The sequence below is a fragment of the Sus scrofa genome, chromosome 5, assembly GCF_054392235.1.
Source record: "Sus scrofa isolate SSC_HxYL_T2T_F1_AM1 chromosome 5, Sscrofa_HxYL_maternal_Yorkshire_Landrace_v2.0, whole genome shotgun sequence".
Taxonomy (NCBI): Eukaryota; Metazoa; Chordata; class Mammalia; order Artiodactyla; family Suidae; genus Sus; species Sus scrofa.
Window position 1 is genome coordinate 17,210,757 of NC_139387.1, and position 16,375 is coordinate 17,227,131.

Sequence of the window (16,375 nt, forward strand, 5' to 3'; positions counted from 1 at the left end):
GGGGTCAAATCAGAGCTGTAGCCAGCCTACACCACAGCCACAGCCACACCAGATCCATGCCACATCTGCAACTTACCCCACAGTTCATGGCAACACCAGATCCTCAACCCACTGAGCAAGGCTAGGGATTGAACTCAAATCCTCATGGATACTAGTCGGGTTCATTACTGCTGAGTCTCACAGGAACTCCCCAAATATCTTTTCTTCCATGTTTTCTTAAAGGGATTTCCACCTTCTCTAAACTCCCAAAAGAACATTCGGTTGTATAATTTAGTGACCAATTAGATATATACACACTGCCTTGGCGGAACATTCATAACCTCGAGTTGTTATTTAAATTTTTGGTATTGTTTAACTTTACCTCAATTTATGCCCTTTCTCCTTTCCCCTCTCCTTAGAGGGCTGGAAATCTGTATTTGGCTTCTAATTCACCCCTTTCATTCCAACTCCAGTTCTTAACCCAGTGCAGTTCCCACAGTAAACACTCAAAACAATGTTTGTGGACCTGATCTACCCAGGAGATTAGTTACCTATTCTTCATAGGAAAGGGGCCACTTTGACTGTGGAGGGTAAATTTCAATGTCTTCAAGCAACACAGGGAAGGAAACTAATACAGATTGAGTCTCCACTAAGTGCTAAACATTAACAGATACTTTACAGAGATTAGTTTATTTGGTGTCACAAGGACCCTACAAAGTAGACTTTTTTTGGTGCATAGATGAGGAATCAATTCAAAGAAATTAAGTAACTTGTAGCAGGACCCATAATAGTAAGTGGTGTAACTGAGATTTGAACTTGGCCTCTCTGACTCCAAAGCTGCCTTTTCTCCCAATATTCTGCTGCTGTCTCTTAATAGATTTATCCTCCCAGTTCTGAGTTCTGTATTCCCTTTATTATTATACTAATAGTGTAATAGAAGGCTAATGGAGGGGTAAAACTTGAACTTCAGTATCTTTAAGACTCCTGGAACCCTCCACCCCTGCCAAAAGGGCTCACTCTTCTGTTCCCTCCTGTGGGGCTACCTTTGAGCTTCCAAATGATGAAGATTTCTTGCTGAGCAGCACTTTGAGAGGAGCAGACAGAAGAGGAAGAGCCACGCACCCTCCCATTCTAGAGGTGACATCTGAGGTGGGAGAGGGGCAGAAGGGGTCAGGAAAAGTTCCTTCCTTCCTTCCTCCTTCCATTGCTGCACCCAAGGCGTATGGAAGTTCCCAGTTCAAGGACTGAACCCAAGCCACGGCTTGAAAGCCAAGCCACTGCTGTGGCAATTCCAGATCCTTTCACCCACTGCCCCACTACCCACTACACCAGGCTGGGGATCAAACCCACACCTCCGCAGTGCCCTGAGCCACTGTACTCAGATTCTTAACTCACTGCACCATGGCAGGAACTCTAGTTGCTCTTTTTTTAAAAGGAAATTTCAAAAACTTTTCATGCAGATTATAGGTTATTTTCATTTTGTTTGCTAACTTGCATGTCCTAATTTTCCCACAGAAAACATAGTAAGAAAAATCCCTACTCACTCTAGGACTACCCTTAGGGTAGTCTCATTCTCACAGCTTCCCGGGTCTTCAGAAAGAATTAATTCAGCTTTGAGGTGAAAAGACTACAAGCTATGCTATGGACTAAATATGTCCCCCTCCCCAAATTTGTGTATTAAAATTAACCCTCAGTGTGACATATTAGGTGGTGGGGACTTTGGGAGGAAATTAGGTTTAGATGAGGTCTTAAGGTACAGCCATCATGATGGGATTATCATCTTTATAAGAAGACTAAGAGAGTAGAGTTTTCTTTCTCTTTTCCACATGAGGATACAGGAAGAAAACGGCCAGCCACTCGCAAGCCAGGAAGAGGGCTTTCACTTGACATTAAATATGCTAGCACCTTGATCTTGGGTTTCCCAGTCTCCCAAACTTTGAGGAATAAATGTCTGTTGTTTGCACCATGTGATCTATGGTATTTTGCTATAGCAGCCCAAATTAAAACCTTCTTCCTTATCTCTGTTGGAAATTAGATCAATTTCTAGAAATGGACCAGGGATTTGGGAATTGCCCTTATGTCTAGGGTGTGAGGAAAGCCAGAAAAGCACTGGTTCCCATCAGGCAAGGCCTCTCCTGGTCTGAGAACTTTTGTTGTTGTTGTTGTTGGTAGGGATGAGGAAAAGGGTTTACGAAACCTACTTTGAGGAATTCCCGTTGTGGTGCAATGGAAACGAATCCCACTATTAACCATAAGGATGAAGGTTCGATCCCTGGCCTTGCCCAGTTGGTTGAGGATTCACCATTGCCGTGAGCTGTGGTGTAGCTCGAAGATGCAGCTTGGATCCTGCATTACTGTGTCTGTGGTGTACGCTGGCAGCTGTAGCTCCAATACAACCCCTAGCTGGGAACCTCCTTATGCCACGGGTGCAGCCCTAAAAAGCAAAAAAGAAAGAAAGAAACATATTTTGAGGAGTTCCTGTTGTGGCTTAGGTTAAGAACCCAAATAGTATCCATGAGGATGTGGGTTCAATCCCTGCCCTTGCTCAGTGGGTTAAGGATCTGGTGTTGCCACAAGTTGTGAAGTAGTTCGCTGGTGTGGCTCAGACCTGGTGTTGCTGTTGCTGTGGTGTAGGCCGGCAGTTGCAGCTCTGATATGACCTCTAGCCTGGGAACCTCCATATGGTGAGGTGCGGCCCTAAAAACAAAGAGAGAAACCAGCTTTGAAGCTTCTGTTCCTTTGTTCCTACCTACACTGACCTCTCCAAAAATATTTGAGAGAATAGTCATAATGAAAGATTGGCTTGGAAGTTCCCATCGTGGCTCACTGGAAACAAAAATGACCAGTATCCATGAGGATGCAGGTTTGATCTCTGGCCTCGCTCAGTGGGTTAAGGATCTGGTGTTGGAGTTCCCTTTGTGGTGCAGTGGTTAACAAATCCGACTAGGAACCATGAGATTGCAGGTTCAATCACTGGCCTCACTCGGTGGGTTAAGGATCCAGTGTTGCTGTGAGCTGTGGTGAAGATCGCAGATGTGGCTCGGATCTGGCGTTGCTGCGGCTGTGGCCGGCAGCTACAGCTCTGATTAGACCCCTAGCCCAAGAACCTCTATATGCCACGGGAGCGGCCCTAGAAATGGCAAAAAGACAAAAAAAAAACAAAAACAAAAAAAGGATCTGGTATTGTTGCGGCTGTGGTATAGGTTAGCAGCACCGATTCAACTAGCTTGGGAACCTCCATATGCTGAGGGTGCAGCCCTAAAAAGACAAAAAAAAAAAAAAAAAAAAAAAAAGAAGAAGAAGAAGAAGAAGAAGAAAGACAGATTGGCTTGAGATAGCAAGACAATTTGTGAAACCCTAGACTCTGTTGAATGGTGAAAGTACTTAGAAGTCTTCGGTTCTGCCTCTTTGCCCTTCAGGGCATGAATGGCTCTTGGGTCCATTGTCGGTCCTAGCTTATTATTAGAAAGTGAGCTGCAGTGTTCTTCCCCGTCCTTTACTGTGCTCTCTGGATTTTGAGGAATGAGTCTGCTGCCATTTCTGGATGGCAGCTCTTCATGGGTTTCTCTTCTAAGCTAAACGTCCTCAGTTCTCTGAGTTGCTTTACCAAGGACCCCTTACCATTCCACTCACCCTTTGTAGGGAACTTTCTTGTCTGTTCATGTCCTCCTTTTTTAAAAAAATTTTTAATAATGATTTTTATTTTTTCCATTATAGTTGGTTTACAGTGTTCTGTCAATTTTCTACTGGACAGCAAAGTGACCCAGTCACACATACATAAATGCATTCTTTTTTCTCACATTATCACACTCCATCATAAGTGACTAGATACAGTTCCCAGTGCTATACAGCAGGATTTCATTGCTTATACATTCCAAAGGCAATAGTATGCATGTGTTAACCCCAAATTCCCAATCCATCCCACTCCCTCCCCCTCCCCCTTGGCAACCACAAACCTGTTCCCCATGTCTGTGATTTTCTTTTCTGTGGAAATGTTCATTTGTGCCACATGTTAGGTTGCAGATATAACTGATATCATATGGTATTTGTCTTTCTCTTTCTGACTTATTTCACTCAGGATGAGAGTCTCTAGTTCCATCCATGTTGCTGCAAATGGCATTATTTTGTTCTTTTTTTATGACTGAGTGGTATTCCATTGTGTATATATACCACGTCTTCTTAATTCAGTCATCTGTCAATGGACATTTGGGTTGTTTCCATGTCTTGGCTATTGTGAATAGTGCTGCAATGAACATGCGGGTGCATGTGTCTTTTTTAAGTTTTATCCGGATATATGCCCAAGAGTGGGACTGCTGGGTCAAATGGTAGTTCTATGTATAGTTTTCTAAGGTACTTCCATATTGTCTTCCATAGTGATTGTACCAATTTACATTCCCACCAACGGTGCAGGAGTGTTCCCTTTTCTCCACACCCCCTCCAGCATTTGTTATTTCTGAACTTTTTAATGATGGCCATTCTGACAGGTGTGAGGTGGTACCTCATAGTAGTTTTGATTTGCATTTCTCTGATAATCAGTGATGTTGAGCATTTTTTCATGTGCTTGTTGGCCATCTGTATATCTTCTTTGGAGAAATGTCTATTCAGGTCTTTTACCCATTTTTCCATTGGGTTGTTGGCTTTTTTGCTGTTGAGTTGTATCAATTGTTTGCATATTTTAGAGATTAAGCCCTGTCAGTTGCATTGTTTGAAACTATTTTCTCCATGTCCTTCTTTTTTTGTTTGTTTCAATTTGTGTTTTGCTTCATTGATTTTATTGTTTTAAAAATTTTTTAAACTCAATACATTATATTTGTAGTTGTACTACAATCATCATAACCCAGTTTTACAGCATTTCCATCCCAAACCCCCAGCCCATTCCTCTCCCGCTGCCCTCCCAGTCCATGTCCTTCTTGAGGTGTCTAGAACTGGGTAATAGTTTGCATAGTAGGGTGACCAGTAAAGAGGATGGTGGGAACACTCACCTGCTGAGCTTTACACGCTGTTGTATAGAAGGAATGCCTAAGGTGACATCAGCCTGTTCTGGCAGCTGGGTCACACCTTGACTCATGGCATGCATGCGTTTAATCAATGTGAGCCAGCAGAAGTTCCTGCATACTCGTATCATGAGACACTAGAGCTGGGCCAGACAGAAGCTGGGTGTCTTTTTTATTGAGAATCTTGAGAACAGAACTGGCAGCTTTCCCTTCCACCCCATTTGATGTCACTGCACACCCTAAAGTGTCTTCCTGAGGCATCTTGGATCTTTGGGCCTGGGGAGAGGGGGAAGGCAGTAGAGGGGCAGTCGTTTCTAATTTTTCAGAGTTAAGAGCTTAAATCTCTGCTTTTGCTCAAAATTCATTTGTAGACTATTTACTGACTGCCATATGCTAAGCACTGGCTTAGGCACTGGTGATACAGTGTAAGCACAATAGACATGGAGCATATAAAATCTGATCTGGCAAAATAAATAATCACACAAATATATAATTCTAAAATATGACAAAGGTTTTGTGAGAAAAGGTGAAGGTTCTATTAGAATATATCTTGGAGAATCTGACCTACTCTGACCTAGCTTTCAGGGCCTTGAATATGTGACACTAGGGTTTTTATCATCAGAGAAAGAGAGTATGAGTTAACTGAGCAAAGGTGGTGGGATGGGTTATAGTTGGAAAATATATAGGCAGAGAGAAGAGTGTTTGAAGGCCCTAGGCAGGAATGAGGTGATGAGCTCAGTTCCATCACTGCTGGCCATGGTAACATACAGGGGGCTGTCAGTTGGGAGATAGGTTGGTCAGTTGAGGGATGGATGGGTGGGGCGGGGTATTTATTTTGGTTTATGGTCCAGATGGCAGAGAGGAAGAAGCCAGCCTTGGTATTACAGTGATATCAGTAATGACATGATGATGTCCACATCATCAGGTGGTTATTAACTTTGTATCGGTATTGAGTTCAGATTTATCTTGCTACCTGTTGACCTCAAGCCTGTATTTTTAAATTCATTCCACTCTGGGAAGCATCCTAGAGGCAGGAGCTAAATCAAGAGCTTCAAGAGTGTGGGGTTTCCTGTGGCTGACTGATTCACAGTGGCCCAGCAGGAGGCTCAGCTGCCTCCAGGAATGGACAGAACAAAAGTTGACAAGCCCACGAATGCCAGGAATGCCAGGTCAATCGCTTCCTGTTTATGGTGTATCTTTTAGGCTCAGCTCCAAAGTGACAGGGAGGGCATAGTTCACAAATCTGAGTTTGACGCTTCTGGGCAGAGAACTCCTTGTCGGTGGTGCCATCTGCAGGGCATTAAGGAATTTGCCAGGAATTTGATGGGATCAGGAGAGGAAAATGGCATCTCTCTCTTCCCTCCCTCAAACCTCTTCATCTGAGCATGTCCCTAAGTCAAAGCCCTCATCCTCTACTGGGCTGAAATATCTCTTCTCCTTGTGGTCTTTTGGCAGGCAATATTTAAGGCACCTGCTCCTAAAAAGCAGGGCACAAGACTGTGGAATCATTTCCCTTCTTCCCTGCCAATTAAATGCCCTCTGTAAAAAGTGAAGCAGTGGTTTCTTCCCATTTTAAGGTCAACTCAAGGAGGTTAAGAATGATGGGTTGTGAAGGCATTTAAGCATTATGGCATTAAAAAATTTTAAATGGTGGGTGGGTGTAAATTGAAGGTGTTGATGATGTGGTTAAGGTTAATCATTATTATCAGTATCATCCTCCTCACCATCTCTAAGTAAACCTTTCCTAAGCTTTATTTCTTTTCTCTCTCTCTCTCTTTTTTTTTTTGCTTTTTAGGACCGCACCTGTAGCATAAGGAATTTCCCAGGCTAGGGGTCAAATTGGAGCTGCCAGCCTACACCACAGCCACAGTCATGTGGGATCCGAGCTGCCAGATCCTTAACTCACTGAGCAAGGCCAGGGATTGAACCTGCATCCTAATGGACACTATGTTGTGTTCTTAACCCACTGAGCCACCATGGGAATTCCAGGCTTTATTTATTTCTATTTAATTTCTAAATGAACGGTTCATTCGTCCTTGGCAGTGGCTCTGATGTCTTGCTGAGCAGAGCTCTCAAGTCCTGGAGTGCCTTACCCTTCACCTCCCAAACTCGGACATGCAACTCTAAGCTTACAAGTCCTTCCAGACTTGATTGTCCTATTTGCCACAGCCCCCTCCTACAGCCCCCAAGAAAGGCAGGTTGGAATTCTGTAGTGCAGAAGGGGAAAATAGGCCCAGAATGTTCAGAGAGCCTGACTAGAGACAGAATAAGAATCAAATGTCTCAATAAATCTTTTTCCAAGGCCTCTCTACCAAGAGGCTCAGCTTCTCAGGAGGTGATAAAATAGACCTTGGCCTGGAAAGAGAGTGAATACATTTTACAAAACCCTTGAGTTTAATGTTTATAGTAAATAGAACAATGAAGAATCTGGCTTAAGAGGGAGATAAATAATCATTATTTATTTTTACTTCCATTAAATTATTCTGTGGGCCATAAAGATTACCAGGCATGGAGTTCCCGTTGTGGTGCAGTGGTTAACAAATCCGACTAGGAACCATGAGGTGGCAGGTTCGGTCCCTGGCCTCGTTCAGTGGGTTAAACGATCCGGGGTTGCCATGAGCTGTGGTGTAGGTCACAGACACGGCTCGGATCTGGCGTTGCTGTGGCTCTGGTGAAGGCTGGCAGCTATAGCTCCAATTAGACCCCTAGCCTGGGAACCTCCGTATGCCGCAGGAGCGGCCCTAGAAAAGGCAAAAAGACAAAAATAATAATAATAATAAATTTTAAAAAAAGGCAAAGACATTGAAATTGGTACTGTAGAAAATGGAAAACTTCTCAACAGGTTTTCTCTATTTTTTTCCCCCTTTATTTTTATTTTTTATTTTATTTTATTTTTTATTCTTTGGCTGCCCCGTGGCCTGTGGGGCTCCTGGACCAGGGATTAGATCTGAACCACAGTTGTGACCTACACACCAGATCCTTAACCCACTGTGCTGAGCTGGGGATGGTACCTGAGTACAGTGCTCACAAGACGCTGCTGATCCCATCCCACCACAGCAGGAATTCCTTCTCCCCTTTAAAAAATGAAATATTTCAAGCATACAGGCAAAAAAGGGTAATACAGCTGATGTTCTGTTTGATAGAAACATTAAATCTTAGAGTTTTATATGTAACTCCCCCTGATTTTTGCCTCCTGTCACTGTGTGGTTTTCTCCAGTGAATAGGACTGACATGTAATGAATGAACAGGATATTGTAGAAATGACAGAGTGTGACTTTCAAGGTTAGGTCTTAAGACATTGTGGTTTTCTTTCTTTGTTTTGTTTTTGGTTTTTGGTTTTTTTTTAGGGCTGCACACGTGGCATATAGATGTTCCCAGGCTAGGGGTCAAATGGCCTAAGCCACAGCCAGATCTGAGCCACATCTGCAACAACACAGCTCACAGCAACGCTGGATCTCTAACCCACTGAATGAGGCCAGGGCTCAAACCCTCATCCTTCTGGATACTAGTTGAATGCATTATTGCTGAACCACAAGGTGAACGGCCAAGACATTATGGTTTTCAACCTGCCTTTTCTTGGATCACTCTCTCTGGGGGAAGACTGCCCCCAGGTTGTGAGGACACTCAAGCAGCCCTAAGGAGAAGTCCATATGATGAACAACTGAAAAAATAAAACACTAGATATAGGTGATCCCACTATGGTGCAAAGGGATTGGGGGCCTCTTGGGAGCGCTGGGACACAGGCTCAATCCCCTGCCCAGTACACGGGGTTAAGGATCTGGTGTTGCTGCAGCTGCAACTTAGATCGTGATGGCGTCTGGGATCTGATCCCTAGCCCCTGAGCTCCAGGAGCTGTATATGTCACAGGGTGGCCAAATAAAGACAATAAATACAAATAAAAACACTAGATTAAAAAATTTAAAAACACAGTTGAAAACCCTGGCTTCTTCTCTGTCCTGTCCCTAACTGATGCCTCAGAACGCTTTTAAAAAGGACCATGGCACATTGTATACTTGGTGTGTGCTTTTTCCTGAAAAGCTCTTCTCTGCATTAATTGGGTTTCCCAGGCTCCATCCAGCCCAGCTACTTCTCCCTCTTGTATTGACAAAAAAAAAAAAAAAAAAAAAAAAAAAAAAAAGAGGACTTTTCAGATGTTCTTCAGTCATCTCTCAGGATGGTCTTCCTCTGAGTTCAACACTAACTCGAATTCCCATCACCATTTGGCCACTAATTCCTTTGGGGTTCACCTCGTTGCTTTAAGGTCCCAGCCTCTGCTTTCCCCTGGGACCTGTGGTATCTGGCTACATTCCTGTTGCTATGCTCTGCTTGCAGTGCCATCCAATAGAGCTTTCTCTCTGAAACCACTCCAGATCGTTTTGGGGGTTGAGAACAGCTATTTTGTAAATTTATAGCATTTGTGGACTAGGGAAAAAGCTGATAGAATTTTGGCTTTTTTTTTTTTTTTTTTTTTTTTTTGCTTTTTGGAATCGCACTTGCAGCATATGCATGTTAGTTCCACAGGATAGGGGTCAAATCAGAGCCAGCCTATGCCACAGCCACAGCAATGCCAGATCTAAGCCACCTGTCTGCAACTTACACCACAGCTTTCAGCAACACTGAGCAAGGCCAGGGATCGAACCCATATCCTCACGAATACTAGCTCAGTTATCTCGTTGAGCCACAACAGAAACTCCTGGCCTTTTCTACTCTTAAACCAAACTATCAGTGTCTTCAGACTTTTATATCCCACATGCTTTCTGAATTTGAAATGCACACTTTTCTCCTGGGTTAAGTCCTCTACTTACATCCTAATTGCCTATCTCCCCTATAGTCCTTTATTTCATTTGTTTTGCTTTTTAAGGCTGCACCTGCAGCATATGGAGATTCCTAGGCTAGGGGTCAAATAGTAGCCACAGCAACCCAGGATCCAAGCAGAGTCTGCAACCTGCACCACAGCTCACAATAACACCGGATCCTCAACCCACTGAGTGAAGCCAGGGATCAAACACACAACCTCATGGATGCTAGTCAGATTCATTTCTGCTGCACCATGACGGGAACTTCCCCCCTAAAGCCCATGAAAAGGGCTTTAGATGTAGCCAAACTATAAACTTGAGAGAATGGGAGTCCGTGTTGTGGCTCAGTGGAAACAAATCTGACTAGTATCCATGAGGACACAGGTTTGATCCCTGGTGTTGCTCAATGGGTGAAGGAACTGGCATTGCTGTAGTGTAGTGTAGGTCAGACATGGCTTGGACTTGGTATTGCTATGGCTGTGGTGCAGGCCAGCAGCTACATTAGACCCCTAGCCTGGGAACCTCCATGTGCAAGAGCATGGCCCAAAAACGACCCCCCAAAAAACCTTGAATGCAAATTGTATCATGCTATAATTTATCTAACTCATAATCTCAAGAACTAGATTAACAAAATGGCTCTTATCTGGATCTACATTTTCCAAGCCCTATGACCTAGATTCCAAAACTAGTTGAGGGATGTTAACAGATCAATTTTGGAATCCAGCTCTTCTGCTTTTCCAGGCCAGTGTTCCTCACTTCCATAGGAATATCCAGATAAGGAGTGAAAGCCTTGATGTTACCACCTTGTTGCAGACTTTCAGGTGTAGAGTGGTAGGAAAAAACACTTAAGTCCAACCTTCTTTCTTAAAGCATTTACTTTTTGAGACATGACAGAAAAAAACTTACAGGTACACATGGAAAATACATGATCACAGTTGAAAGTGAAGACAATCTAATCAGAAAGCTTTTACTCCTGTCAGCTTATGCTGAAGCTGAAGTTCTGCGTATGACATGCTGCAGGGCTTAAAGGAATGGTAATTAGTATTCCTCGCCTTCTTCCTCTCCCTCTCCTTCAACAGAATCCACACCAACCTCCTCGTAATCCTTCTCAAGGGCAGCCATGTCCTCACGGGCCTCAGAAAACTCTCCTTCCTCCATGCCCTCACCCACGTACCAGTGAACAAAGGCACGCTTGGCATACATCAGGTCAAACTTGTGGTCCAGGCGAGCCCAGGCCTCAGCGATGGCTGTGGTGTTGCTCAGCATGCACACTGCCCGCTGTACTTTGGCCAGGTCTCCACCAGGGACCACAGTGGGGGGCTGGTAATTAATGCCAACCTTGAAGCCAGTGGGGCACCAGTCCACAAACTGGATGCTGCGCTTGGTCTTGATGGTGGCAATGGCAGCATTGACGTCTTTGGGAACCACGTCACCACGGTACAACAGGCAGCAGGCCATGTATTTACCATGGCGAGGGTCACATTTCACCATCTGGTTGGCTGGCTCAAAGCAAGCATTAGTGATCTCTGCTACAGAAAGCTGTTCATGGTAGGCTTTCTCAGCAGAGATGACAGGGGCGTATGTGGCCAGAGGGAAATGGATGCGGGGGTAGGGCACCAGGTTGGTCTGGAATTCTGTCAGATCAACGTTCAGGGCCCCATCAAACCTCAGGGAAGCAGTGATGGAGGACACAATTTGGCTAATAAGGCGGTTCAGATTAGTGTAGGTTGGGCGTTCAATATCGAGGTTTCTACGACAGATGTCATAGATGGCCTCATTGTCTACCATGAAGGCACAATCAGAGTGCTCCAGGGTGGTGTGGGTGGTGAGGATGGAGTTGTAGGGCTCAACTACAGCTGTGGAAACCTGGGGGGCTGGGTAAATGGAGAACTCCAGCTTGGACTTCTTGCCATAATCGACAGAGAGACGTTCCATCAGCAGGGAGGTGAACCCAGAACCCGTTCCCCCGCCAAAGCTGTGGAAAACCAAGAAGCCCTGAAGACCTGTGCACTGGTCAGCCTGTTAGAAAAGAGGAATACGAGAAAGATACAGTTATTGCTTTCTGTGATACCTGAAATTACCCAGCATTTCTTTATTAAAAACACCTGCATTGATATTTATAAAGTGACATCAAATATTTCCTATTTTAATTGAATTTTTAAAAACCTAGAAAGGAAGAATTGTGTCACATTTCAATTCTGTGTTTGAAAGAAAGAGCGTATTTCAAATGGCTCCCTTAGGTGCATTAATTTACTTTATCCTTGAGAATAAACGTACCAGTTTCCGAATTCGGTCCAAGACGAGGTCAATGATCTCCTTGCCAATGGTGTAGTGACCTCGGGCATAGTTATTGGCAGCATCTTCCTTGCCTGTGATGAGCTGCTCAGGGTGGAAGAGCTGGCGGTAGGTGCCAGTGCGAACTTCATCTGGAAAAGGAAAACAAAGCAGCCACCCCTCACTTACAACCTGCACAAGCCTGCTCCACCCCAGGGCTGCCGTGGAGCCCCCAAGACACACCTCCTGACCTAGACTCCCCCGCTCCGGGATCTCACTCGGGTGCCTGAGGTCAACTCACCAATGACTGTGGGTTCCAGGTCTACAAACACTGCCCTGGGCACATGCTTGCCAGCGCCTGTCTCACTGAAGAAGGTGTTGAAGGAGTCATCTCCTCCCCCAATGGTCTTGTCACTCGGCATCTGGCCATCGGGCTGGATGCCGTGTTCCAGGCAGTAGAGCTCCCAGCAGGCATTGCCGATCTGGACACCAGCTTGGCCAACGTGGATGGAGATGCACTCACGCTGTGAGAAAGTAGGGAAAAAAAAGATGAAACCAATTAGTGGTGAAAGAAGCAGAACAGATGCTTATGGATGGTTAATTTTACAAATTTCCTCTTTTGAAATGAATGAAAATGTATTTCTTTTAAATCTAGGGAAGAAGGTCTTTACTTTTGATCTATATTACTTTTGATTAATTTCCTTTTCTCCTCTAAATTGAGAAGGCATCTTTCCAGGCCAAGAAGAGCTTAGTCATCGCTTCCTCCTTTGAAGGATCAAGATAGGGAGAAGGCCATCATCTAGCCTTCAGGCCTCAGAATCCCATTTTAGAGGAGGTGGCCAGACTTCCGGACAGCTCCCAGCTCAGGAAGCACATGGCCAGAGCAGTGCAGAGGAAATGTCTGGCCACAGGGAGGAGGGGCGGAGCTCTGCGGCACAGCATGAATGAGCAATTCAGAGGGGGCGTGCGCGCGTGCGCGCCCCCGCTGCTCCCTGCAGCCTCTGAGCTGCGCAGCTGCAAAGGCTCGTGACAGCCACGTCTGCAGAGACGCAGCCATCGCCAACCGTCCTACGCTGCCCAGCATCTCCACATCCGTCACAACGCAGCAGGGGATTATCGGCGGCCCAGATCTGGACCAAGATCCGATTTCCGTTCCTTCAAAACCCCTCACCACCACCTGCTCCCACACACATTCCTAAGGCAGAAGAGGACAGATGGCTTTTAGATGCTCTTAAGAGCTAGTTGTCCTAATACACTGCCGTGGTGCCGCACAATGGTGAGGAACCCTTCTCCATATTGATTACTGCACTTTTTTAAGAGAACTCTGGGTAGCAGGAGACACGCCCTCCAACCCTAGACCTGCAGCGCCCCAGCACGCATGCGCACTCTGCAGTGGCGGGCTTTCCCACCGCTCCCTGGCGGGAAGGTAACGGTCGCGCCTGCGCTTTTGTGTCGAGCTCCTTCCCGCCTACGCTTTTAGCGCTGAGGAGGAAGTGAGGGCGGGGAGAGCCCGCGCGCGCGCCCGCCAGAGGTGGGGGGAAGGAGAGGGGGATGGGAACACGCGGGAAAAGACTGCAGGGTCTCGGGGCACCGCGCCCAGGAGTTAAAGGCTAAAGGACAGCCCCAACCGCAGTGAAGGAGAGCCGGTGCCCTGCAATCCCCTTCCAGAGTCCTAGAAGAAAACAAGGTGGCCTCCCACTTCCGGGCCCCAGCGGTTCTCCAGTATCTACTCCCACCCTCGGCTCTCGCCCTGCTCTTCATCCTCCAAGTGGACAGCGCTGGCCCCAGCCCTCTCTAGCTAGAAGCCTTCGAGCTCCCCCGGTTCGTTCTTCCCCATCTTCCCGAGCGAGGTGGGCAGTCTACTCACCATGGTGGTTACCGGTCAGCAAGCGCAGGCAACAGGAGTAGACACCGAGTCCTGGTTACCGTCCCCGACAAGCTAAGAGTCGAGGTGAGTAACGCACTGAGGCGGAGGCTACGCGGGAGCCCCTTAAATAGCGGTCCGAGGAGGGGCGGGCGGGCGCAGGCGGCGCCATGGCCGCCGGCCCCTCCCCGGGCCCGGCGCACCCAGTCGGCGTCCGACTAGGCCTCCGCAGAGGCGGGCTCCTGGCCCCTAGCCACCTCCCCGCGCCGGCCTTGCGGGGCGGGGTCCGCCGCGCCTGCGGGCTTCGAGCTTGGGTGCTGCAGTCTTTGGCGCATGGCTGCCGGGGCCTGGGCGGGGGTGAGGGTGGGGGTGGGGCGCAGGTTCCGAATAGGCCGAGACGGGGATGGAGGCTCGATTGCCTTAATTTGGAAGAATCCTGATTTAAGAAGCACACAATTTTAAAGATGAAGCACCAGGAAATGCAGAAACTTCTGGTCTGGATAGCTCAGCTGATTATTTTCACGTTGTCATAATTTGTCAGTGAGTTTTGCCTTTTTCCCTTCTCAGTTCCTTTAAAGGCAGTTGCGAATGCATTTACCTGTTAATGTGGAGGAGCAAGGTTTAGAAAACAGCGTAGTTGTATTTGGATTACCGTCGTGACTTGTCCTTTGAACTAAAGGTTCTGAACATTGGAAGCAAATAGTATTTCAGTCATTCAAAAAGTACCTAAGCACTGAACATCTAAACTGTTAAAAGGGCAGAGTAGTCTCCATTTTTAGACCTAAACCAACCAACTTCATTGAACAGGGCCTTTTAGAAAGAAATATTTCAAGGCACATTTCAGATTTAGTAGCTGAATTGAAAATTGGGGAGGGAAGAAATTGTTTGATCCTGAAAGATGTTAGGAAGTAGAGATTCCTTGTGCTGTTTAGAGTTTTGTAAAACTTTTTTTAATTGAAACATAATTGACATATAATGTTGTTTTTCAGGTGTACAACATAGTATTTTACATTTATATACATTGTCAACCTCAAAAAATAAATCAGTTTTTTTTACCATCAAGATGGATTTATTTGGGAGTAGCAGAGAATTGCAATTGGGACAAGCAAGCTATGGGGAATCATAGACAAATCCAGAGAACAAAGGAGAGGGGATTTTATTAGATTTTAGAAAGAAATTGGGGAGGATTGTTTAAAGAAAAGTTCTTTGGAGAGTTCAAGAATGTGGCCATTTCTCATTGGCTGCAAGCAGTGGTTAGTGTTGTTGCTGGGGCAGGCAGTGATCTTCCTTACTTTTTTAAAAGCTAGAGATAAAATTCCTATGTGAAAATGTCCTCCCTTGTACCAACCAGAAGAAAAGTAACATTTTTATCATCCTTCTTCCTGCTGATTAGGTAGGTTGCAAATAGTGCTAGGTTGTTGAGTTCTGCCTTCAGGGTTTCCTGACTCCATTGAAAATGAAGTTTCCTGGAGTTTCCTCAGCAGGTTAAGGATCCACTGTTGTCACTACTATGGCAAGGGTTCAATCCCAGGCCTGGGAACTTCTGTGTGTTAAGGACACAGCCAAAAAAAAAGAAAAAAAAAAAAAGTTCCCTTTATTAATGTATCCATTTACCACTACCACCCCTTTTTTTGTCTTTTTATGGCCACACCCACAGCATTTGGAAGTTGCCAGGCTAGGGGTTGAAGCCTACACCACAGCCACAGCAATGTGGGATCCAAGTCCTGTCTGTGACCTATGCCACAGCTTACAACAACCGATGGATCCCTAACCCACTGATCGAGGCCAGGGATCAAACCTGCATTCTCTTGGAGCCTAGTCAGATTTGTTACCACTGAGCCACAACAGGAATTTCACACATTTACCCCCTTTGATCAAGATCTTTCCCCTTGGTGCCAAAAGGACCCTTTCCTGGTTGTCATCTCCCATGTGGGAAAGTGCAGATTTAAAATAATTGAGGCCACAGTGAGAAAGGGGGGCGAACTCTTAGGCATTTCCATCTAAACTATATCTTACCACGGTCTTAAGCATTGGAGATTGTCTTGAAGCGTTGAGCTAGCATCACTTTACGGGGTAAGTCATTTCTACAAAGATTTAACAGGAAATAAACACAAAGCACTTTGTATGATGGTTCTAAACCAGGAGCCCATACTTGAGGGTAACTGCTAACTAGGCCAAAAAAATCAGGCAGGTCATCAAATGAAAGTTGTAGTCATGGACTTGTTCCCCATTTTTGTGTAATTGAGTGTCTGTTTCTCTAGACACACTTATCTATGTTCAACGGGTGGTATTTGCTATCATACAAATGCCTCCTTGCTCAGAAAGCAGATAATCAAAGGCCGTGCAGTTACCCAAAATTACTTTAATAAACAAGTAAAGTGATCATTGTTGGGTTGTTATTGCTTTGGCTATGGAATCAGATGGCTCTTCTAATGTTAGAGAGAGATCTCTGATCATAAATTTCATTG

The 16,375-nt window shown here is 45.5% G+C and overlaps 1 protein-coding gene across 1 annotated transcript; it reads right to left on the reverse strand.

Moving 5' to 3' along the window:
• Positions 1-10,626: 10,626 nt before the first annotated feature.
• On the reverse strand, positions 10,627-14,015 carry TUBA1B (tubulin alpha 1b; the record flags this gene model as incomplete). Its single annotated transcript, NM_001044544.1, is given in 4 exon segments — positions 10,627-11,788; positions 12,047-12,195; positions 12,345-12,567; positions 13,911-14,015. Coding segments are annotated over 4 exon segments (1,356 nt in total). The 3' UTR covers positions 10,627-10,807.
• Positions 14,016-16,375: the final 2,360 nt, after the last annotated feature.